Source organism: Pelodiscus sinensis, chromosome 3 (assembly GCF_049634645.1).
Source record: "Pelodiscus sinensis isolate JC-2024 chromosome 3, ASM4963464v1, whole genome shotgun sequence".
NCBI classification, from domain to species: Eukaryota; Metazoa; Chordata; order Testudines; family Trionychidae; genus Pelodiscus; species Pelodiscus sinensis.
Window position 1 is genome coordinate 121,622,719 of NC_134713.1, and position 25,144 is coordinate 121,647,862.

General features: G+C 44.7%; 2 protein-coding genes across 9 annotated transcripts in view; one reads left to right on the forward strand and one right to left on the reverse strand.

Annotated features, from left to right (window-relative positions):
• LOC112545597 (dynein light chain Tctex-type protein 2) lies at positions 1–24,807 on the reverse strand. Of its 3 annotated transcripts, none has more exons than XM_075924690.1 (4): positions 24,527–24,807; positions 3,385–3,603; positions 1,882–2,040; positions 1–1,142 (listed from the first exon to the last, which is right to left on the reverse strand). In XM_075924690.1, the coding sequence occupies exons 2-4, from the start codon at positions 3,577–3,579 to the stop codon at positions 1,032–1,034; spliced, it is 465 nt and encodes a 154-aa protein (XP_075780805.1). In that variant the 5' UTR covers positions 3,580–3,603; positions 24,527–24,807; the 3' UTR covers positions 1–1,031. The 3 variants fall into 3 exon arrangements, with proteins under 3 accessions (XP_075780805.1, XP_075780804.1, XP_075780802.1); XM_075924689.1 differs by lacking the exon at positions 24,527–24,807 and adding an exon at positions 7,534–7,667 and having other exon boundaries at positions 1,882–2,037; XM_075924687.1 differs by lacking the exon at positions 24,527–24,807 and adding an exon at positions 7,534–7,667.
• Positions 7,622–25,144, forward strand: part of ERMARD (ER membrane associated RNA degradation) — a 32,726-nt gene continuing 15,203 nt past the window's right edge. For 3 of the 6 annotated variants that reach the window (XM_006121981.4, XM_025184066.2, XM_025184065.2), the window contains exons 1-8: positions 7,622–7,831; positions 15,018–15,186; positions 15,812–15,951; positions 16,511–16,612; positions 18,904–18,993; positions 20,533–20,630; positions 21,491–21,627; positions 23,534–23,648. In XM_006121981.4, coding sequence (XP_006122043.3) covers positions 7,622–7,831; positions 15,018–15,186; positions 15,812–15,951; positions 16,511–16,612; positions 18,904–18,993; positions 20,533–20,630; positions 21,491–21,627; positions 23,534–23,648 — 1,061 coding nt within the window. The other 3 variants (XM_006121982.4, XM_006121980.4, XM_006121984.4) reach the window with 3 other exon arrangements.

Consider the following 25,144-nt stretch of genomic DNA (forward strand, 5'->3'; position numbering starts at 1 on the left):
TTTTATTCTGAAAACAAGTAATATTTATTTTCTTCTGAAGTGTTATAATGGAACAATGCCATTAAAATAATAGCAAATTTAAGTCACTATTTAGTTAAATATAGCTGCAGTTCTAATATTCTTTGTAAATTTTGTCTTAGTCATTCTTTTCTGTGTACCTCTATAGATATATAGATGTATTGTTGTGATTAACTGTCAATTACATATCTATCACCTGAAATTTCAGGTTGTCACTGAATGGATTTTACAGCTCTTCTGGCCTGCTGTCATTAGGAACCAGTGTTATGAAAACAAAAATCATTGAGTCCAGTATATACAATATAACAGCCTCTAGACAAAGGACTATAAAACAGTTGATGTTTTGTAATTTTGGGGGAAACTTCCTGGTATCAGTGAAGTCAATGATAACACTCCCTCTGACTTCAAAAGGAGCAGGATTGGGACCGTATATGGAATGTTCCAAACTTCAATATCCAATCAAAAGTTTAACTGGCACAAAAAATAACAGCTGATTATAGTGGGAAAGTTATTTAATCTAAGAAAAACTTTTAAAAATAAGCCACATTACAGTGGCTTTCTTCATTACTAGATCTCTGAAGAGATTCTTGCTGTAGAATTGGATGAATATAACTACAGCTGAGAGTATTACTTTTCTGTCACAAAGTCATATCAAAGCACAGAATATTTTCCTTTTTTGAATGGAACTGTCACTTGTCATTTGTTGGGATACCTATTCTTTACAACTCATGCAAAGCCACAATGGGCACCTTGCAAAATGTGTTAATACCTGTCATAAGTGCACAAACACAGCATTAAGACAAATGTATACAGTATGCAACTATCCATATATATTTTTGAAAAAATTATAGAAAAGAATTGGAAACATTAGTTTAAATGTATGTGCATTTCAAACTATCAACTGTTTTTAACTTAAAGAAAGTATTCTAAAATAACTATAACTTTATGAAGGTTTTTGAACAAGCACACAATATAGTGATGACGATTCATAGAGGCTGGCTGCTTTCAAAAAATTATTCATAATAACAAGCAATTATCAAAGCCAATGAAACAAAGGATTCTGTTTCACATTTAGCTGAAACCCAGTTGTCTCTCGCAACATCCCAGACCCATCTGCTGGAGATCTGTGGGGGAGAAAAAAAACAAAGTACTAACAAATTGATTAAAACAGTACGTCTGTGTCTAGACTGGCCAGTTTTTCCAGAAAATCAGCTGCTTTTCCGGAAAAGCTTGCCAGCTGTCTACACTGGCCGCTTGAATTTCCACAAAAACACTGACGATCTCATGTAAGATTGTCAGTGTTCTTGTGGAAATACTATGCTGCTCCCGTTCAGGCAAAAGTGCATTTGCGGAAAAGCGTCCGTGCCAATCTAGACGCTCCGTTCCGAAAATGCTTTTAACAGAAAACTTTTCTGTTAAAAGCATTTCCGGAAAATCATTCCAGTCTAGACATAGCCTACATGTTTAAGGAAGTATTTTTCAGATTATAACTTTAGAACATGTAGCATTATATAGAGCTAGGGTGGACAATAATTTTAGGAGGGCCAGGACACATCCCATGCTCCCCTGCCCACAGACCCTGATTGGCCTGGGAGAAGGGAGGCTTTATCTGCAATGCTTACTCAAACAACTCTTATGCCCTTTTCACGCTGACCAGCAGTATTAATCTGCCCTGGTGAGGTGACTCTCCTATAGTCCATTAAGTGAGACACAGTAGCTGAGCTCTCTGTTCCTGTGAGTTCCAAGAGGTAGGTCACCCTAAAGCAATGCACACCTGGACCATTTAGAATATGGTGGTAGGCACAACAGGACCCCAAACGTGTTTTGTGAAAATATTATGAATAAGCTAATTTGTTTACTCACATTTATTGCCTGACCAGTCTTTTCCACAATTAGGACAGTTACTAAGTACTTATAGCGATCAAAGCCCATGTCTTTGACAGCTGTTAATATTTCTTCTGAGATTGAAGAACACAAGAAGATACTGGTGTCACCATTATAATTGGTTTCTTGAAGTCTCTGCTATCAAAAGATTTTTTTTTAAATTGTAATCTCTGTTTTAACAAGCTTTTGTATAAAAGCTATACAGTTATAACTGGCTGGCAGCTGGTTACTTCTAGCCGCAGACAGTGCTCCACCCCTACTCCCAACCCACCTACCATGGTTCTGGAAAATCGTTATAATGTCCTAGATATGAGAAATAAGGAATCATCCCCTAAGGAGGAGGAGGAAAAGCCATGTAACCTCAAGTCTGGGAGGTCTGCAGCCACCATTGCAAGAGGAAATATAGGGTAATGGTGGTTGGAGATTCTCTTTTGAGGGGGACGGAGGCTCTGATCTGTCACCCTGACATGACATCCCAGAAGGTATGCTGCCTGCCAGAGGCCCATATCCAAGATATTACAGAAGGATTGTTGAGGATCATCTGGCCCCCTGACTACTATCCCATGCAACTCATCCATGTTGGCATTAATAATACTGCCAGGTGTGACCTTGAGCAGATCAGAAGTGACTACAGAGCTCTGGGAGTACAGATGAGGGAATCTGGAGTGCAGATGGTGTTCTCTTTGATCCTTCTGGTCAAAGGTAGGGGGCCAAACAGAGACAGATGTATCCAAGAGGTGAATGTCTGACTGCAAAGATGGTGTCACCAGGAGGGCTTTGGCTTCCTTGATTATGGGGTTCTGTTCCAGGAAGAAGGACTGCTAAGCAGAGATGGGCTCCTTCTATCAAGAAGGGGAAGCAAGTATTTGCATACAGATTGGTTAATCTACTGAGGAGGGCTTTAAACTATATTTGACAGGGGCAGGTGAGCAAAGTCCACATGTACGTGTAAAACATGGAGACTTGGAATATGAGTCAGAAATTGGGATGGACATGAGCTATAATAGCAGGGAAAAAGGAGAAACAAGGAAGAATCGGGGGCACAAAATCAGTATCTTAATTGTCTGTAGACAGCACTCCCTCCTTCCTGTCCTTCACTCTTTTCACTCTCCCCTCTTTTTCTTGGCGGGGGAAATCTTTTTACTCATGAACAAGCACTTGAAGAAACTTCAATTTTCATCTTCACTGCTGGTGCTCAGCAAGTGCTCTACAAAAGATATTTATCTTACACGATAGAGCCTGGGAAGAGCATATGGATGTATGTATTAGGATGTTAGCATTGCATTTGCTTATTAAGCCTCCAATTCTGCAAACACTTATCAAGAGATTGGTGCTGCTCCATTGGTGCTAGTGACCAATATGCTTAACTGTATAGTAACTTTAAAATAGTCCCAACATTATCTTTGAGGGACTAGGATCTAACTTTGCACTAAAATTAAATCTCTTACATACAGACAACTTAAACAAATAAAATTACTCTACCGTTAGTATTTGTTGAGCTTTGTTTCTTACTAAATTAGCTTCGAATTTCCTATAAGGCTCCATTTTGTATGTATTGGCATATTTTATTTTTGCCATGCTAGCTTTCAATGAAAATATTTCACTTTTCCCAAACTCTGCAAAAGACTCATTGTCCATTGGTTCCATACCGTGAACTTCATGGCTTGAACTTCTCATTCTCTCTTTTACCACCTGTGCATGCTTTAAAAAAAAAAAAAAAAAAAAAAAAAAAAAAGCTCAGTACCATGCTTTTGTACTTGATTGTTAGAAGTTTTTTAATGACACGTCAAAAAGGTATCGCTAGAGGGAAAGACTTGAATTTTATTTGGAATCATTTTTAGGATATATCTGAAAAAAAATTGACTGAATTTTTCATATCTGTTATGGATAACTAAGGAGTGCTGCTTGCTATCTGATGCTTCTGGGAAAAGGGCACAAGCTATTCATCTCAGCTTTGATTCTGCTTCCACTGAAGCCTATGTACATTTAGCAGTTGACTTTAATGCAGGCAGAATAGGGCACTCAGGGCAATTTTGCAGAGAAGAAACCCTCAAACAACTGGTCAATAAATCCTTTTCACTTTCTTTCAAAAGTGTTGGAAGGCACAATCTAAATTAGGTATGTCAGAGACTCGTCCACTTTTTGATAAGCTCTGTGGGGGGTAGGGGAGGTAGAGGCACAGCAGGAAACTGTAGGAGAGGGTACTGAAGCAGTCTCCGCTTCTGCTGTGATTCTGCTTTTGAAACATACATTTCAAAAACAGAAGCCCTGCAGAGAACTTGGGGCCAGCGGGGGACTTATGCTCCCTTTTGAAATGTACAAGAGCCCCGCCAGGACTCTTGTACATTTCAAAAGCTCAGGTGCTGCAGGGAGTGTGGGGCTAGCAGGAGTCCCCCTCTGGTCCCATGTTCCCAATGGGGCTTCCTTTTGAAATGTACAAGAGCCCCACTGGCAAGAGAAGCCCTGAACTGTCCAGAATCCTGAGAGAATCCCCCATCCACCACCAGAGGAGTACCAGACAGGGACTAACTGCCTGGCCAACCTGAACAGTTTCAGCTATGCTGGCCAGTGTACCCCAGCCTGCCTCATGCAGCTCCAACAGCTGGTCAACCCCAGCCTTGCCGGCTGCCTCACTGATCCCAGCCTCAGGCTTGCCCCAGCCAGTCTCAGTCCAAGTCCAAAGAACTGGAAACACTGCACACCTGCCTCCTCTTCTCACTCCCCCCCCCCCCCAGCCTGGAACATTGATCTTTTTATATGTGCCATGCTGGTTATGAGGCAGCAGAGGATATAGTATCTGTTACTCAGAGTTCAGGGAGACGACTGATGAACCCAGGAAGCTGAATCACAGATACCACTGACTCGGCTGCCCCAGAATCTGCATAACACATAATCAAAAATCAGCAACCCAGTGTGCTGCAACTCCAGCAAGTGAAGGAAAGACTCTTCCCTGGCCTATTATACCCCCTGCCCATGAAACTCACTTTGGGATCTGAAACTGAAGAAATTCTCATTTTTGTTTATCTTTATCATTAATAAAGATCCTGCACAGCCAAGTTTTGCCCTCAGTTACACTTAGGCTGTGTCTACATTGGCAAGATATTGCACAAAAGCACCTGCTTTTGCGCAAAAACTTGCCGCCTGTCTACACTGGCCACGAGTTCTTGCACAAGAACACTGATGTTCTAATATAAGAAATCAGTACTTCTTGCGCAAGAACTATGACGCTCCCACTCAAGAAAAAGCCCTCTTGTGCAACTGTTCTTGCGCAAGAGGCCAGTGTAGACAGGCAACACGAATTTCTTGCGCAAGAAAGCCCGATGGCTAAAATTACCATCGGAGCTTTCTTGTGCAAGAGAGCGTCTACACTGGCACGGATGCTTTTGCGCAAAAGCACATCTCTCGTGCAAAAGCACATGCCAGTGTAGACGCTCTCTTGCGCAAATACTTTAACGCAAAAACTCTCGTGTTAAAAGTATTTGCGCAAAATCTTGCCAATATAGACGTAACCTCTTATAAAATCATTCTCTTCAACAGGCATAACTGAGGGCAGAACTAAGGATGTTAAGAAGTGGGTAATAGGCTAATTGTGAAGTCCATTCAATATCTATCAACTACATAATTAGTCGATAAGGGGAAGTGCTCTGTCCTGGCTCTTGCTGGGTCCAGGAGCTACCTCTGCTACAGCTCTGCAGTTTAAATGTAGTAGGAGCTGGGCACACAGACAGCCTGGCTCTTACAACATTTAAAATAGAGCCCCAGCAGTCCCAGAGCTAGCGCAAGCTGTGACTGCTGAGTCCCGGCTCTTGCCAGTTTCAGGAGCTAGCTCTGGGAGTGGCTCTACCTCCCTTGCCCTCTCTCCCCCACATATCATGGAACTTTTAAGCCACTCTCCCCAACACCTTGCTGCTCCAGAGGCAGCAAAGGGGCGGGGAGAAGTGAGTAATTACTCTAGTACCCAATAAGCCTAGGCTTATTTGGTTAACCAGTTTAAACATAATGCCTCGCAGGGGAGGAGGGAGGAGACTTCATGAACTCCCCGATCTCCAGTCTCAACTGACCTGGGAGCAGGGGAGTAGCTGGGCACTAGGGGAGTGAGGTGTTTCATCAGTGAGAGTTGGAGGTTTTTTTTTTCCCCCATTTCTCAGTTATGTGGTCCCCTACTGATTTTTATATGGGTCAGCATCCTCCCTCTCTCTCCCCCAACCCCAAAAAAGTTCCCCACTCCTGCCATAAATAAAGACAACGTTGACACCTTTTGTGTTGGATATAATAGTTTACTTTATTTAAAAATGAAGCCTGGCTAACAAGCCCCCAATTGGGACCCAGTCCCCATCTGGCAGCAGCATCATAACACTCCTGCACCCTCCATACACACCAACCCTGAGCCCATCCTACAACTGAACCCCCTGCCCTGAGTCTCTCATACCCCTACATCCCCAGCCCCCTGCCACAACACTCTGGTACCCCCCATGCCAACCCTGGGCCTGTCATATACCTGAACCCCCTGCCCTGAGCCCCTCATACCTGCACATCCCCAAACTCCTGCACCCTGAGTCCATCATACACCCAAATCCCCTGCCAAGCCCCTCATACACTCCAACCCAGAATCCTGCACCCACACACTCCAACCCAGAATCCTGCACCCACACATCCCCAGGTCTCTAATAAACCATCTTGCTAGTCTTTAAAGTGCTACATAGTTCTGTCTTCCAGTTCCCTGCCATAAGACTGACAGAAGACAACCTGAATTCTTGCATGAAGCTGGAGTCGAGCAGTTAGGATGTAAACTTCAAAGAAATGTGCAAAAAGATGCACCACTTGATCTGAATTTTGACATAGTTTGGCTCTTTGGTTTGAAACAAGTTCTTTTCAACAACCATGCATCACACCTCAAACATACTCACCAAGGAACACAAACTTGCAATCAACTCTGTTGCCAATGCTGTCCACGTAGTTACACAATCACAGCATAAGTCACAACATTAGAGGCACATACAACTGCAAATCCTCTAATGTGATCTACGCCATCAAGTGCCAGCAATGCCCCTCTGCCATATATAGTGGCCAAACTGGACAGTCTCTACGACAACGGATTAATGGACACAAATCAGATATTTGAAATGGTAACACAGAGAAGCCTGCTGGGGAACATTTTAACTGGTCCGGGCACTAGTCAATGGATTTAAAGCTGGCTAGTTACTTACAAAATAATTTCAGGAATCAGCTAGAGCGCGAGTCTGCAGAATTGGCCTTCATATGCAAATCTGACACTGCCTCTCATGCCTCGAACAAAAACATGAACTGGATTCCACACACCAAAGCGAAGTATCTTTTATAGCCCACTCTCTTAACCGCATTTAGCCCAGACACGTTGAATTGAGAGGGGTTTCTCCCCCCTCTCTCCCCTTTGCTCTCTCTAGAGCTGTCTCTCTGTGCCGCTTGCTGGTATCCGTCATCACCTGAAGCGGGCTGCACCCACGAGAGCTCACGCTACGAGCGATGTCTATTAGTTTCGAAGGTGCTGCCAATGCCCTTCTTGCCCCCACAACAGGCCGCCTTCGCCGCCGCAGTCCCGCCCCGACACACCAATGAGCCAGCGCCCCCGCCCGCGCCCTGCCGGCCGCTCACGTTGTCTTTCTCGAACATGCTCAAACGCCGCTCCGTCTTCGTCCCAGAGGGAAAGCCGGGCGGCTTCGAAGCCTTCGCGTGCTTGTCCATGGTTTCCGCCTCTGCCGAGAAGAGCCGGCCCGGCGCCTTCCCCCAACCGCCGCCCAACGGTCACAAAAACGTTCCGGCTTCGCGCGCCACAGCCCGGCTCAGGGCGCAACGTCAGAGCGAGGCTTTCCCCCGCACGTGCTGTGACGTCACGGCGCGCCACGCGTCACTGGCTGTGGGCTGGACCGGGAGGAAGGCGGAAGTAGCCAAGGTAACTGCGCGCGGCCGGGGAGGGGGCGGCGTTGCGGCGCCTCTCTCGGAGAGTTGGTGCCGGGCGGGCGAGGGGAGCTGGCGCAGAGCGAGGCGCCGTTTCCATGGATCGAGCTACCCGCTGTCCGCCTCGCGGGCTGGGCGTGGATCCCTGCCGGGGGTTGGCTCCGGTTGGAGCCCGGACCCGGGATAACGGCTCCTACTGCCCCGAAGCCGCCTCTGTGCTCCGCCCCGCGCCCCGGTAGCCGGGTCCTTTGCGGGGGGGAGGCTCCCTGCGAGGGGAATCTCCTCGGCGTTTTGTTTCTTTACTGCTGGCTGAAGCAGGGACGTGAAAGGCTACACGGTGAACGGAGACTTCCCGTTAACCAGACCTTAAGCGCTAACCCCCCTAGCGCGCCGCCCGGGCCCTCGGCGGGACGCCAGCCAGTTAACCGGTTACACGAAGTAGTTTAACTTTTTGCTCTGATACTTGCACCCCTAAATGAGAGCGGCTCAGCGGAGGTCAGTGAAACAGACATTAAACTCTTCGAGGCACTAACAGGCAGAGCCTAGGACGTGGGGATATGACCCTGACTCTTAAAGTGGGCCAGTTTCAGACTTAGCGGTGTCCTAGTCCTGACTTGGTGTATAAGGGGTTTAAATCACTTTTTAAGGACATTACACTTTGATTTACATTGTTAAATGTTACATTGACGTAGCCATAAGGTACAGCTTTTATTTGTAATTTACCCAATCAAGCTGCTATGTCTGCAGTCTGTTAAATATGCTTTTTAACACTGTCATCTAGTAGTACAGAAAGTTAATATTTCAAGAAAAGAAATGTACTACCTCTGGCTGGACAGTTTCTGAACTTGCCATATGATTAGTGTGTGCTTTTAGGTATTTTGATAAGGTCAATAAGTTTCTTACAGCGAGGGTTCAATTCTTCTCCAAGGAAGTGGCCCATTTGTGTCTTGCTCACTTGTTGAGCCAACCTTAGAACAACACACCTTTCGGAGTGTCTTTCGTCTGGGTTTTTGTTTGTTTGGTGTATGTATGTTCTTCCTTAAATTCAACTGAACATTCTGGGGATAGATAGGCCGTATCCCCAATGCTTTATCAGGTATCTCTTTCAGCAGAATGATCAGCTTTGTAGTGTTGAGCATCGCAGCTGCAAAGTTATGCTTTAATTACTGTGTACTCACTCTGGACTTGCCTGTGTGTCAGCAGCATATTCTATCATCTCTCTATATAAACAAACTTCCTGTGGGATGACAGTGTGATGTCATGTGTCACTCTATGTCCCACAGCCTCTCCTTCTGCCTTCAGCCTCCTGGCCTCCCCCTTCCCTGGTGTTCCCATGGGAACCATGAGCCATGTGGCCCTCCCCCATGCTCGGGCGAAAGACTCACCTGGCCCAACACCCTCGCTGCTGGAGACAGATGGGCCTGCTGCTCTGAGGTCCTGTGGCCTGGGGGGAGAGAGCCAGGCCCAACTCCCCCCACCCCCATTGGCTGTAAGGAGAAACCTGGGCCTGATGAGGCCGAGGGAAGAGAGCTGGGGCTGGCCTGGCCTGGCCTTGCTTCCCCATTTCTGGTGGAAGGTGGGCCTGACCGGTGTAGCCTCGGCTTGGCTCTTCTCCCTGCCCCTGGCAGCCAGGAGGAAAGAGCTGGGGCTGCCAAGGTTGGGGGGAAAGGGGAAGAGCTGGGGCTGGCATAGCCTCCGCCCTGCCTCGCAGTCGTAGGGGGGTTGGGGGGCAGAGTCTGGCCTGGAATGCCTCCCTCCCCTTCCCCCCATGGCTGGGGAGAGAGCTGGGCCTGGCGTGGCTTTGGCACAGCCTGGCTTCGGCCCAGCCTCTCCCAGCAGGGGGGAAGGGCTGGGGTGGCCTTGGCCTCTTTTTGGGACGGGGGGGAGGCGAGCTGGGACAGCCTCGGACCCTCCCCAGCGGCCGGGGGCAGGAAAAGCCAGGTCCACCCTGGACTTTCTGCAGTGGCTGGGGGGAAAACTGTGTGCAACCTCACCCTTTCCCCCCTCCCTGGAGGGCCCAAGAGCTGAGGCCAGCTGGGGTGTGTGTGAGCAAGGGCTGGGGTGGCCTCGGCCTCTCAGGTGGGGGTGAGGGGAAGAGGTAGGGCCAGGGCAGCCTTGGCCCTTGGCCCTCCTTGGCCAAGAGAGGGGTTGGCGAGCAGGGGGGGCAGCCCCCTAGTGTATTGTAACAAGGCACTCTAAAATTCTTTCCCAGTTTATTGTGGGAGAATTTGTCTGTCTTTCAGAGGGAACTGTAGGAAAGCATTGGAGAATTAGCAGCACGCTAGTGTGATTTTTTTTTTGCTTATCCTCACAGTAAAGTGTGTGGCTGTGTGTACACTGCTCAAAAATGGCTGCTCTTGCACAAAAACATGCCGCCTGTCTACACTGGCCGCATGTTCTTGCGCAAGTAAACTGACGTTGTACTGTAGAAAATCAGGGCTTCTTGCACGAGAACTCTGACGTTCCCTCTCAGGAAGAAGCCCTCTTGCGCAAGAACTCTTCCAGAAGCGGCCAGTATACACAGGCAACATGAATTTCTTGCGCAAGAAGTCCCTATAGTTAAAATGGCCATCAGAGCTTTCTTGCGCAAGAGAGCGTCTACACTGGCATGGATGCTCTTGCGCAAAAGCACATGCCATTGTAGACACACTCTTGTGGAAGACTTTTTGCGCAAGAAGTCTTCCGCAAAAGAGTTCTTGTGCAAGAAGCTGCCAGTGTAGACGTAGTGTGTGGGTTTTAGCTAGAGTTAAAGCAGAGCTTGGACTCTTAAGGGTGCATCTACACTGCAGTGCTTCACTCGAAATAAGCTACGCAAATTGAGCTACGTCAGTTGCGTAGCTTATTTCAAAATAGGGAGCGTCTACACACACTTATTTCGAAATAGAGCACTCTTCCTCCAACTGCCCTTCTTCCTCGTACAATGAGGGTTAGAAGAGTTGGAGTAAGAAATCCTCCAGCTTTACAGTATTTTTACACTATTTTGAAATAACTGCCTGCTGTGTAGACGCAGACTAAGGTATTTCAGAATAGCGCTGGTTATTTCAAAATAGTGTTGCAGTGTAGATTAACCCTTACTCAACTGTGGTAAAAGTCTCAGGAGGTAGCCATGTTAGTCTGTAACTTTAAAAAAGCAATGAGTAGTCCTGTAGCATCTTAGATACTAACTAACTATACATATACAGAGATGAACCTCTCTCATCCAGGACTCCTTGGTCTGGCAATATCCATGGTCCTGCAGGACCACAGATGTTGCTAGACCAGAGAGCCCCAGCTGCAGAACTTGAGAATGGCTGGGAGCGGAGCTGGTTTAGTTGGCAGCAGCTTGCAGGGGCAGTGACCTGGGGGTAAGAGTCCTGGGAGCAGCTGCCACACAGCTGCTTCTGGGATTTTGGGGAACCCTGGGAGTAGCTGCTGCCACAGTACACAGGGCCGGGAAACCCTGGGAGTAGCTGTCCTGCAGTGTGTGGGGGTGGGGAACCCCGGGATCAGCTGTTCCGCTGCGTGGAGCCTGGGAGCCCCATGATCAGCTGTCCTGCTGCACAGAGGACCAGGGAACCCTGGGAGCAGCTGCCCTGCAGGGCATGGAGTGGGGAACTGTGGGAGTAGCCGCCACTGTATGCATGGCTGGGGAACCCCAGGAGCAGCTGCCGCTGCCACACATGGGGCCGGGAAACCCTGGGAGCAGCTGCCGTTGCCACACATACAGCTGATGAATCCCAGGAGCAGCTGCCACCTCACGCAGGGCTGGGAGCAGGGAGCAAAACCATGTGAGTGGGCTGGGGGCAGCGGACCCAGGTAGGTGGACAGGAGATCAGGTTTTTGGATTCTCCCAGGGCAGCTGCCAGGAGGAGGAGCCCTGGGAGAGCCTGGATGCCCAACCTCCTCTGGTCCAGGAAATTTCCTTGTTTGGGACTCCAGTCCCAAGGGTGCCAGATAAGGGAAGTTCAACCTGTAGAATCATGAACAGAACCCACTTCCCCATATGAGCAGAGTGGAGAGAAAAGGGGGGACTCTCACAATTTATAACAGAAAAAGAAGGGGAGAGGGGAAGTACCTGTCAATTGTGGTGCCAACACTTATGAGGCTAAATGAGTGGTCTGGAAGTATCGCAGACTTAGCTTTTGCTGTCAGTTGGGTGTTGAATGTAAGGAAATCAGGTTTAATAATGGCACATACAGTTCAGATCTTTGTTCAAGCCATGAGTTTGACGCTGCCCCTGTTTCTCTCCTCTTCCCCCTCCCCCGCAAAGCACGAGTTAGTGCTGCCCGGGGATTCTATTGTCCCCCCCCCACACACACACCCCTCGAGTAGTTGCGAACTGGCTGGCTGGTAGACACTTTCATGCAGTCTGAGCACATTTACCAGCCAGGCAGTTCGAAACTACAAACCGATACATCTAATACAACTTACCTAATGAGAAAATACCAGATATATTATATGTCTGGTATTTTCTCAGTTTGTTTTTTATGTGTTTATATTTTTGGGCTGCAAAAAGCAGTACTGAAAAAAAAGGGTTCCAACTAAAGTAAAATGTTTGGGAAACCCTGGTCTAACCATCTTTCTGTCTGTCTTACAGTCCATTTATCCAATCCATATTCCTTAACTCGCTGGCAAGAATGTTGTGGGTGACCATATCAAAAGCTTTGCTAAAGCTGGCACTGGGGGTTTTGGGAGGACCAGAAACAACTTATTTGAATATTCATCATTTGATTAATAAATATGCAAATGAACATTACCAGTCCTCCAAAAGTTCGTGAATGGATTTACTGGTCCCCGTGTCAAAAAGTTTGGGAACCCCTGTACTACAGGACAAACCCAACAAAGAAAGCAACAGAATGCCACTAGCCAGTATCCACAGTCTCCAGCTAAAACCTCTCCTACGCATCACGGATCTACAACCTATCATAGATGACAATCCCTCTCTGCTTCCCACGGCTCCCCTTGGCTGCAAATGGCAAACTGTAGCTAATGGGAGTTGCGAGGTTCTGTGCCTGTGGAGATGGTAAGTAAACAAACCGGAGTGGCCAGGTAGCACCTTTCTCGGAGTGGGCCCGCGGACCGCTTAGAGAAACACGGCCTTATGCTAAACCAGAGGTGGGCAATGATTTTTGAACAGGGACCACTTCAGAAATTTTTAAGTGCCCTTGGGCTGCCCCAGAAGGAGCAGGGCCTCAGGCGGAAGGGGTGCTTCCCCACTGACACACCCTAATTGGTCTGAGGGAGGGAGAGAGTGCAAAATCTCTTCCTCTCCCTCCCCAGAGGACTGCCAGCTGTTCTGAACAGCTGGCGGTTCCCTCCAGGTACCCATGCCCCTGTCAGTGGGAGGAGACTTTGCATGCTCCCACTGAATACCTCCAGGTCAATCAGGGCCTGGGGAAGGGGAGCACGTGAAGACACTCACTCCCTGCCCCTACCTTGCAAAGGAAGGCCATGCTTAGGGTGTGTCTAGACTACAGGATTTTTTTGAAAAAAAAGTGGCCTTTTTTCGAAAAAACTTCCCCTGCGTTTAGACTGCTGCCGCGTTCTTTTGAAAGTAAATTGAAAGAACATGACATTTTTTTCGACCGTGGAAAACCTCATTTTATGAGGAAGAACGCCTATTTTTCAAAAGTGCTTTTTCAAAAAAGGCGCTATGTAATGCAAACTGTGCTTTTTCAAAAGAGAGCATCCAGACTGCCTGTAGTCTAGACGCTCTTTTTTGAAAGAGGCTTGCAGTCTAGACATAGCCTTAGAGTCAACCACTAGCTGAGCAGCAGCTGGTGGTTCACTTTTAAGTGCAGAGCCCCTTGCAGGGCGGGAGGAGAATTCACGTGCTCTCCCTGCCCCCAAACCCTGATTGGCCTGGGGACAAAGGAAACACGTAAAGTCTTCTCCCACCCTGCCCTTGTCCTGCACCCCTTAGAAACGCTGCACCCCTCACAGGGCGGGAAGAGACTTTGCGCACTCCTTCTTGCCCCCAGGCCTATCAGGGTTTGGGGGTGGAAGGGAGTGTGTGAAGTCTCCTTGTAAGCGCCATGCACAGGGCAGGGCATAAGGACACTTTGCGCGCTTCCCCCCGCCCGTGGGCCCTGATTGCTCTGGAGGTGGGGGGAGTGGCAGGGCCTCTGCAGGCTGGTTCAACTCGCTTGGTGGGCCATATGTGACCCGCAGAAGCCCTTTTACCCACCCTTGTGCTAACCCATGTACCTAATTATTTATGATGCTTCTGAAATAGAAGTCTGTTTCAGAGTCACTATTCTTCACCCAAGTAATGCTTGCTGTGCTGTCAAGTGGCTATAGATGGCCTGCCAGAGAACTATAAAAAGAAATCTTGGGCCTTGATCTTGTAGCTTCCTTATATTGGACATTGGGCTGTGACCTATGGAATTAATTCTGAAATAATTTTTGCAGCTCTAAAGCTAACCATCTCTGCTATGAAACTGATCTAAGAACTTAGTTCATGTCTGTACGTATAGTGGTCTTTTAAACTACACTTTTATTTTTCAATAAATTGTAATTTAGAAAAGAATAATTGGCTGTAAGCATATATTTGGGTAAGATCTAAAATATTCATTAACCTGGTGGGTAATGCATCTGATCCTTTGGGATTGGTAGAACATTTTATATGATTAATAAGAATTTTTCATCCTCATCATATTTGATTTGGATGTCTGGGTAACAGCCCAGGGCTGGATTCTTTTAAGGACACTGTGTTTTGGCTTCTGGTTAACCAGTCTTGTTAGGGTTGCCAGGTGTCCAGTTTTGAACCAGACAGTCCAGTATTTGAGCTATCTGTTTGGGAAACAAATTGAGAAAATATAAATGTCTGGTATTTTCTAAATAAGATGTAATGTAGATTTTGATGTAATGTCAAGTGTGTCCGGTATTTTTGTTGAAACCATCTGGCAACCCTAAGTATTGTAGAGAAGCTATTTGGTTACTGGCTTGGTGGATCTTATTAGAAATAACCTTCAATTTTCAGGCTTGTCTGTCTCCTTCTTTGCAGTTTCCCTTAATTGATCAGTCTCAGAATGCCTCACTTGGAATCCTGGTCACAAGAGCTTAATGGACTCTAGTTGGTTCAACATGTTGAACATCATTGTAAACACATGCTTTAGGTTAAAGCATCACTATGTAGTAACTTTCTTGTTTTATACTTTCTTTCCTGGTAATAGGAAGTACCCTTTGTTTTGTGTTCTTAGATGTCAATAGCTGAGCCAGTCGCCACCTGTCTTTCCCCTGCAGTGCATTATATGGTTTGCAAACTTGGATTTGAGATAAAAGAAAGCCTTTCTGTTAATAGTATCATGTATGAAAATGGTGAAGTGTGTTGGAAAACAATCACAGAGCTCGTGTATTGCCTTGAATCAGGTTAGTATTTACTTTAGATCTATTTTGTGTCAAGTGTTTGAAAGCAAAAACACAGTACAAGTCAAGGTAGACCTAGCATGGTACAACATGCAAGCATGGTTGTTGTTATGGTACAACAACTAGTGCATCATAGTTAGGTTGTGTTACAGAATTTACTTTTAAAAAAACACTTTAAACCTTCATGGCGGGGAGGGGAGGGACTTAAAACACAAAACCTTACTGAAACAGGAAAAAACAAAACAAAATGTATACTTTATAAATCTCTATATATTTGCATATGATTGGGGGAAACATCACTGAGAAACACCTGGAAGACTTCATTTCCTCTAACCATATTTTTAAAACCAAAACAGCTTTTCAGCCAGTTCACATCCCTAATATAGATAGGTACTTTCGGTTTGTTTTCCATTGTAATCTTTTGTTCATTTCCCATCTACAATAAATGTCTTGAGGAACAGTGAACAGTAACATAATAATTCTGAAAGAACAATTTGTGTAGGATGGGAGGGGCTTTTGATTTTTAAAACATAGCCTGAGAAGAACAAGTTTCATATTGCATTGGATTTGAGACAATGGACCTTTTGAACTTCAGTTCTCTGACCATCCTTTTATTTTTCATTTTAAGATCAAAGTGTGGATTATATAAAAAGTGTGCAGCTGTTAGGACCTTTATGCGAATCTGTTCATTTGCATCTACAATCTCTGACAATGGAACAGTTCAAATTACAATACTTATTGTGGTTCCAGTGGACAAACCATACAGAGGTACGAAAACTAATATTGGCAATAAATATTTCAAATTGTGCAACTGCCTGAAGAATTTGGAACCAGATTACACAAAAGTAAACAGCAAAGCAAATTACCCTCTGTAGCCTTCAGAATTGTAACTAATTGGCATCCTATTAAGTAATAGGATGAGAACTGTGCTGAAATATGTTCACTTACTGCTTTTGTTGATTTGTTTTATAATTACAATTATCTATGTTATCACAATCAAACCTACTAAATATTTTTGGCCTGTAGATGGGCATAGGACTGTGCTTTTCGTTGAAGCCCAGTATGTATGTTTGCTTCTTTTTATGGATTCTTCTTTTGTTGAATTGTTTTTGTGTCAGAAATCTCTAGGTGATGATCTTGCCAAGTGTTTCTGCCATCTGGCCTCCTGGATAGAGAAATATCTATAGATTTGCATATGAGTAGGGAAAAAAATCACTAAGGAAACACTTGGAAGACTTCATTTCCGCTAACCATATTTGTAGGTGTTTGATAATTTTCTTTTTGATAATGTGAAACACAACTTTTACCTTCTCTTTTGGCCTCACAGCTACTTCTGGAAGTTTTTGCTGCACTACAGAGCACAGAAGCTACAGCAATTGCACTTAGCTTAATGAAACTAACATCATGTCTAGAGCGAGCCTTGGGAGATGTAAGTGCAAACAGTTAAGGTTGTGCTGTTGTTTTGGTTCAAAAAGCTAAGGACTGTGCTTGTGGATTTTATACAACAGAATTTTAATTTCAACTGTATATGTTAATTTCTAGGACAGTCTCTAAGACAGGGGTGGGAAACTTTTTTTGAGTAGGAGGAAAAATCAATTGAGAGCTACACACCAAAACCTCCTCACTAATGTGGCCCTGACTGAGAAACAGAAAAAAAGACATCTCATTCCCCTCACACTCGAGCCCCAGAGTCTAGGGGGGCCTGAGCTAGTTGATTTTCTAGACCCCCCCTAGGCTCTGGGGTGGGACTAAAATGAGGGGTTCAGTGTTTGGGAAGGGGCTGCTGGGAAGCCAGCTGGGGTAGAGGGGTCTGGATGGGAGGAAGCGTGGAGGGGTCTGGGCAGGAAGTGAGGTGCAAGAACAAGCAGGCTGTGGGTGGGGGAAGGAAGTCTAAGTGGGTGGTGGGGTGCTGGAGCTGGCTAGAGGTGTGGGTGGTAAGGTGCATACATGAGGCCGATCGGGTGTGCTTACCTGTGTCGCTCACCAGGGACACACACGACTCCATGCCTTCCACTGCTTCTATTGGCTGTAATTCCTGCCAATGGGAGCAGTGGGGAAAAGCCTCCAGGCAAGTGACTCCCTGCACTGTTGTTTCCCCAGCTAGAGGGCAGGAGAGTGGCAGCATACAGAGCCAGGCAAAGCCTGTAGGCCAGATCGAGCCTTGGCCTGCCCTGATCTGGCCTGCGAGGCTCACCTCCCTGCAGTTGGGGTTCACCACCTCTTTTCTAAGATATAAGTCTTGTATATTGCCTTGAAATCCAGGTGTCAGCTGGTAATTTCAGTTTTTGACCTAATTACAAAGTTAGATGAGAGACACTAATATAATTAGTTATGAATATTAGAACAGTAAAATATTTTTTGTGATTTAACACGTTTCCCCTCCCCCCCCCCGCCGCAACATTTTTCTTTTTATGATCTCTTCACTAATTGGAAGCTTTGTCTCCAGGTTTCTTATTTTATAACATATTATAGAGTGTTGGGCTGCTTGCATTGTCAGTTTCTCATGAAACTGAAGGAATTTCACTCGATTGGCTTTGCTTTTCATGCATATTCCTTTATGTTGCCCATAGGTTTAGAATGATATTGTTCTACATTGTGGCCAAAGTGGCCTCTTAGAACAAGGAATGATGTTGTGGCTTTTGCCCTGTATTCTAAAATTTAATTTCTTGTTAATAAAAATTCACAAGTCCTTGCCTGTGTTCCTGGAATAATGTCTAGAGAAAAAAGGGTCACTGTTTGAAGAATTCCAGTCTTGGCAAACTGAAAAATTACGCATATAATCTTGTTTGTAAATGTGTGGTGGTTCTTTATGGAGTCAGTAATTACATTTGACTCTCATAACAGATCTTCATCAAAGTAGTAATTCATGAGCTAGATTAGCCTGTTCCAGTAAATGTGCTATTGGATTATTTGCTGAAACCCACTATCAAGTCCCCTCCACACACTAAGGATGTTAACTAGCGGTTAATTTACTAGTTGAGTAGTCGATGGAATTTCCATCGACTACTTGACTAGTCAATAGACATTTCCGCTTCTTCCTTTGAAATGTACAAGAGGCTGGGGCTCTTGTACATTTCAAAGGAAGAATGTGGACCTCTGTGTGCAGTCTGGGGCCAGCGGAAAGTCCCACTGACTCCGGGCTGTACATGGGTGTGCCAGCTTTGAAATGTACCAGAGTCCCCAGAAGGGGATCTTGTGCATTTCAAAGTGGAAGTGCCCTCATGGAGCCTGAGGTCAGCAGGGTACGGCAGCAAGGAGGAGGGGGGGATCGACTAGTCAACTGACTATCCAATAAGCATAGTCGACTAGTCTTTAACATCCTTACCATACAAACAGGCATTTTTTGTACCCTGCATTTACTCTACTAAGCTTCTTGCTATGCCTCCTCCTCACCAAATTCTTGCTTCTTTGTAGAAATAATTTACCTTTTAATTTCTAGTTATTCAGAATGCCTTCTGTCTAGTACTGAAATTAGCATAGCAATGGAATCAGAGAAACTGCTTATGTAAGATTCTGTGATTTACGTTATTTGATTCATGATAGTTTCTTATTCCAATTTGTCCTTTAATCATCTCATGAAATTTCAAAGTAGGATTTTTAAATGTTTTATTAGCTGAACTGAGTATGGATGTAGAAATGAAATAGTTGTTTACCTAAGATATGTAAATATATATTGGGTATAGATATCTTTATTTTACAGTATCCCGCTTTTATTTGTAGGTTTTCTTATTAATTGGTAAGGACTGTCCGTTCCTTTTAAGAGATTTGCTTGCATCTCAGGAGCTTGCAAAAGTCTTTGGACAATCTGTGGTGAGTGTGTGGTTTTTGAAATTAGTTCTTACTGCACTGAGGTGCATTGTCCTTTTTATTAGATGATTGAGTTCTAAGCAAAGTACAACTTAAGTTGAACAGGAGTTTGTAAATATTGTAGTATTTACATAGTTGATATCCTCTTACAAATATTACTTACAACAATTATCTTGTGGAGGGAGTGTTGCAAGAAGATTAGCTAAAATTTTAATCTTTAATGCAGGCCTGATGTCAAGTGGGAGTAGGGCTTAAAGGGGAAGTTCCCCAGAGCCCAACAATTCTAAAGGGCCTGGAACTTCTGGCTGCTGCAGCAGGCATGGCAGCATCGGGAGCCCCAGGCTCTTTAAATCACCGCACGCTCAGGGTGGCGCTCAAAGGCTGGCTACCGGGGATGGGGGGGTCAGCATGGTATGCTCTGATATGTGGCTGTTCCTAGCCCCTCCTCTCCACCCAAGGCTCCGTCTCTTCTGGGAGCATGGAGTCTGCCCCTCCTCCCCACTTTGCTCAGGGATCCAGCAAGTCTGTCAGCTCCCCTGCTGAAATGGAAATATGATTTATGGTGATGTACATACATTGAATCATAGAATCATAGAATAATAGGACTGGAAGGGACCTCAAGAGGTCATCGAGTGCAGCCCCCCGCCCTCAAGGCAGGACCAAGCTCCACCTACACCATCCCTGTTGATATTCATCCCAATTGATATTCTTATAGTCTCCAACTAAAAAATCTTCATAGATGAGGTACGGATGTTAGAGTATAGTCATCTTGGGCTTATTGGTTAATCCTAACGACTACATGCATCCTCTCCCCCTCTTCCCTTCCTCTCCCCCGCCCTCCCCCCGCGTTGCTACCGCTTTATTGCCCCAGTTCCCATTCCACCTCTGTCTTTGAAATGTAGCAGGAGCCCCGCGGGGCTTTTGCTACATTTCAAAGGCAGAAGCGCTGCAGTCGGGACCCGACATGAGCAGAGATTGCTTCAGTCTCCACTCGCCCAGTTCCTGCTTCACCTCTGCCTTTGAAATGTAGCAAGAACCGCAGAGGGCTCTTACTACATTTCAAAGGTGAAAGCGCTACAGTTCCCCTCTGTGCCGCTGCCTTTTAAATGTAGTAAGAGCTGCCTGTGACTCTTACTACATTTAAAAGGCAGCAGCACAGAGGCTGCTTGTGACTCTTACTACATTTAAAAGGCAAAGGCATAGCCAGAATTGCAAGCACCCCCCCCACCTTCCTCTTCTCGACTAATCAAGTAGTCAAGATTAGCTGATTAATCGAAATTGAACATCCCTAGTACAAGCAAAAAGGGGTGGTTGGGGGTGTAATCTCCTTTTAGAGTTTGCCATGCATCACTAGTGATTTTATTGTTGTGGCTTTTGTTGTAAATCGTGATCAATCACCTTGATGAGGTTAAGCTTATCAAGGAAACTTGTTGAAGATGTTAATATAAGTTAGTTTCTAGTCACATTTTCTAGGAAGAGAAAGGCAAACCAACATTAAAATATATATTTGCTTATGCAACAATTTTTCTCTGTCCCAATTAGATGAATGTACTAAGAGTATTCATTGGGTCTCCATGTGGTCTAAATCTCCGTAACATTTTGTGGCATGGATTTGCTTCCCCTCAAGAAATTCCTGCAAAGTAAGTTACCAGGGAAGTGTTTCCAAATATCTTTCTTTCCTGTCAGGCTGCAAGTGATAGAGGAGCATTTATCAGAACCATCACCTCTCTTGAAATTAAAAACTGGTATATTTTTCCTCCACACTTTTCTGGCTGTTGGTTTTCAGAACAATCCCCTTTCTTATTCAGCCTGCCCCCAAGAGAGTATTGCAAGCCTAAATGAAACTAGTAAACAGAATCTCTTTTTGAGATTGTATGAGGAAAGGCTGATAGGGAGCGCAAGGCAGAGTGGAGACAAAAACTCATGGTAGTACTTCACTACTTAGCTTTGTAAAAAGCACTGCCATGGCCATTGGTTTTCCCAGATCTGCTCCAGACATGTCTCCATTGATTAGTCAAGTTTCATGTTGTGTTTGGAGGAGTGGGGAATTCATTCAGGAGTTGGTTTTGCTTTGGTGTTAAACTTTGAGTTTAAAATATTGTGCTGATACAAAAGTGAGTGAAGCAAAGTCAGTGCTGTTTTTGGGAAACCTGATGCCCTGTGTGTTGAGAAGGTGATTCGAGCAGCAGTGGAAATAAGCAGGTACAAAAGGTACAGAAATGGGACAGATAGAAAAGCCAACAAACTCAGCTAGCAAATGGGTTTTTATAATTCATTATTTTCCTTCATCTAATCAGATGTAAGGTGGTGCTCTCAGGTGACAGGGAGACCCTCAGGTGACCCTTTTTATTAGCTCTGCTGTTTTAAAAAAGCAATATATGTCAAGATCTTGTACATGGAGATTTCTTCAGTATGTCCCCAAGCCACAAATATCAGTTTTTCTGGTACATATGTAAAGTCTCTCTTCTAACATATTGCAATGTTGTGGTATTTCCCCTAGATATTGCTCTGTGCTGCTTTTTTTAACTGCAGGATTGGGCCAGTTGCTAAGGAGATTCCTACTGCAAACTGAAACCATTTTAATACATCGCCCTTATATAGTCTTCCCAAATGTAGGGGAGTTGGACATTTTTCCAGGCAAGTATCTAATTGTTACCAACCTGTGACATTTTAAGATTGGTTCCTGAATTTTTTTTAAATGCAAAACTACCATTGAAAACAATGGCTGTTCCACAGCTAGAGGATTGAGCTCTGAATTAAGATATCTGTGTGTGCCACTGTTAAAGGAAGAAACTAAATTGCAGAAGAATGTTGGCCTTTTTTTTTTTTTTAAATGGAAGAGGAATATCTTCCAAAATTTGAGTTGGGCATAAACCCCAAGAAGTTTAGCTTTCTTATAAAGAGTATAATGCAGTGTTTCTTAAACTGTGTTCCGTGGTACACTGGTGTGCCACTGAGAAGAACGGAGTTCAAAATGGCCATTCTTAAAGGGGCAGGCGACCTTTTTTTTTTTTTGGCTCAATAACTTTCCCCCCGACCCTCTTTACTTTATTTTTTTGCTCAACAAAAAATCCTTGGTGTTCCTCATTAAAAACAACTATTTTTTGGTGTTCCTCAGTCTTAAAAAGTTTAAGAAACACTGTTATAACGCATACTCTGATCTTTTTGATAATGAAAATACAATCTGTGTAATAAGAATCTCCTACTTTAGTTCTGCAAAGTTTTTAACTCTTTGCAGAGTCAGTGTGCTTCATTCACTTATGTGGGATTGTGATGGGCTTCATTTTGCAACCAACTGGAGATCGGTCCTGAGGAAGGGCAAAACTATTACTCCCGTAACCCCAGGGTTTCTGCCAGAGCAGAGAATAGTTTTTTTGGGTGGGGAGAAGGCAGTTTTCTCTAAAAATCTTGTTAGTAGATGCTGCCTGTGGGAATCTCTTAAATTTCCCAGTTAGGGATGTAAGAGTTTAACCGGTTAACTAATAAGCTGATGCTTATCGGTTACCATTAACAGTTAAACTCTGCATGGGCCTGCCACTTCACAGGGCTGGCGGCCCTGCCATTAACCATGTAATTGATAGAATTCTGATTGGTTATATGGTTAATATTTGTATTCATTTTTTACATCCCCGCCCCTAACTATGTCCCTCCTGTAGCAATGTGATTGTGAGTGGCACCAGTATTCCCCAAGGCCTTGGTTAGTGAGCATCATGGACACTTTGTACTACCTTCATTCTTCTGGTGGACCAGGACGAAGCCTCTCAAGGCAGAATCCAGCTCAACATTCAGGGCCTCCTTAATATTGTGAAATTCTACAGCTGTTTAAGAATTTGTTGTTTACCCCCATCATTGTGCTTCAGAATCTAAGCTTTCTTTTTAGAAAAAAATATTTCTAGCCCTTATGATTACAGAAAAAATCATAATTTGAGCCTCATGCAAAGCAATGCAGTGATGTCTGTGTGTCCAGGTTGCCTGACACAGAGGCTTTGACAGGTTTGAAATGCTCCATTTATCATGATGAGTTGTTAACTGTTATTTTTAGTTTTCAAGCTGAGGAACATAGAAAAACAAAAATGTAGGAACAGCATGAAATTGAATTATTACAGTAGCACAGGGTTACTATACTGAGGCTTAATGAAATTAAATGAAAAATAAAACCCATATTTCTAAATTTATTTGAAGATGATGCAGAACTTCCACAATAGTGGAACAGAACTCAAGTCGATATTATGGTAGAGTACACTAGTCTTGCCAATAGACAATAACCAGTATTTAAAATTCATGCTTTATTTTAGTCTATCATGTACAGCATCTCACTGATAATATATCTTATCACTGTTCTTCATTTCTGAGCTTTAAAATATTTAACTGTATAGTTTTATTTAGTTGAAGTTGAAAAACTTAATCGAGTATTTGAATAGCTATTAAGCAGAAATAATTTGCATTTTTGAATGAAGGTTTGTGAACAATTCTTCAGTAAATTTAACTCTCTACATTTCAGTATATGCATTTAATTAAAAAACCTGTTTTTGCTAATTTGTAGATCTTAATCATGAAGCACTTTCCTTAACTGAAGAACTAGCAAAGATATCCAGTTTTGTGTTAAAAACAATGTTACCATTTTGGGTTGCTGCACTAACAGCTTTCAGGCAACATAGGTAAGAGAATTGCACTATCACATTTTCCTTCATTCTTTTTTTCTTACTAATCTCAGAATGACCTTTTGACTATAGGCATTTGTTATTCATGGAATAAGCTGTTGTCTTGAAAAACTTTATGAATCAGAAGCATTAATGGCATCTAAACGTGTTAGACTAGTCTCATGCAAGTGTACAATTCGTGGACCTGGAATTCAGTTTTGCCTCTATTTGCATAAACCCTGCTTTCATTAGAATGCAGCATAAAATCAAAATTTAACATTATGTAAGCGGGGGAATGATCCCGCTATTGTGGGGAACTTTCCTGGCTTCTATACACCCGGGTGAAATGAACTAGCGAAAGGATCTTAGTCCCCGCTCCCACTTCCTTTACCCCACGGCTCCCTGATCTTGAGGGCTCCCCCTCCACTCTCCTGAGTAGCAGAGCCCTTGAAACCCCAACAAGGCTGGGCCCAGGTTTCCTGGGGCTTAATCCCTGACCTTGTAGTCACTAGGGGCAGGAGTTAGGGTGTCCCCACTCCGAGGTGCTCTCTTTACACTGCAGGCCTTCTTGGCCCAGTGATCACTTCATAAGGTTCAAAGCAAATACAATTTATTAAACAACAACTGATTAAAGAGAAAAGAATAAGACAAAATGAGAATGGTTAAATGAGAACACCCAGCCCTGCTCTGTAGCACAGGGACATCAAAACAGCAGTCTGCAGGGTGTAAGGTCAGTCCACAGTCTCTTTCTTAGAGGCCCTGGATATGCTGCAGGGGGGGCTACAGGCTGGACACGCTAGCTGTGGTAGTGACCACACAGTCTCAAGCTCGAAGTGGCCAGACCCCTCTCCCAGTCCAGAGCCTTTCCCCACACTTTGCTGGTCCCAGGTGCTCACCACATCCAGCTGCAGGCTGTGCTGCTTGGCCAGTTCCAGCTCCTTGCGTTGCTTCTCTGTTCCTTTTGGCTCTCTGAGCACTGCCAGTCTGCTGCTCAACACAGGGTCTGCTCTCCTTGAGTTGTGTATGCCTGGCTCTGCTGCTGCAAAAACTGCCCCTCAGCACAGCTTGCTCCTCTTAGCAGTCTCTCAGCTCTCTGTTTTTGCAGGACTTCTTCACACAGCTTGTACTCCTATTTCAGCTCTCTGTCTTTGCAGGACCACTTCTGCACACAGCTTGTTTGTTCAGAGAGAGAGCGCCAGAACAATCCCAGCTCACAGGGAGGACGGGGCCTGGCCTCTCCCCTTCCTCACTGGCCTGTCCAACCTGTCAATCAGGCTGAGCTGGAGTGTTGGCTGCTTTCCATTGTCTCTGGGGTCAATCAGTCTCATGAACGCTTCCCCTTCAGATACTGCGATCTGGCAAACCAAAAACTCCCACAGAGTTTTAGTAAGGGGTAACAGTCCCTTTACATTTACACTGTTATGTGAAACACATGAGAGAATAACATACCTCTTCAATGGACAAATGATAGCTAGAACACTAAACAGTGTAAGAATCTATATGACAGTCACAGA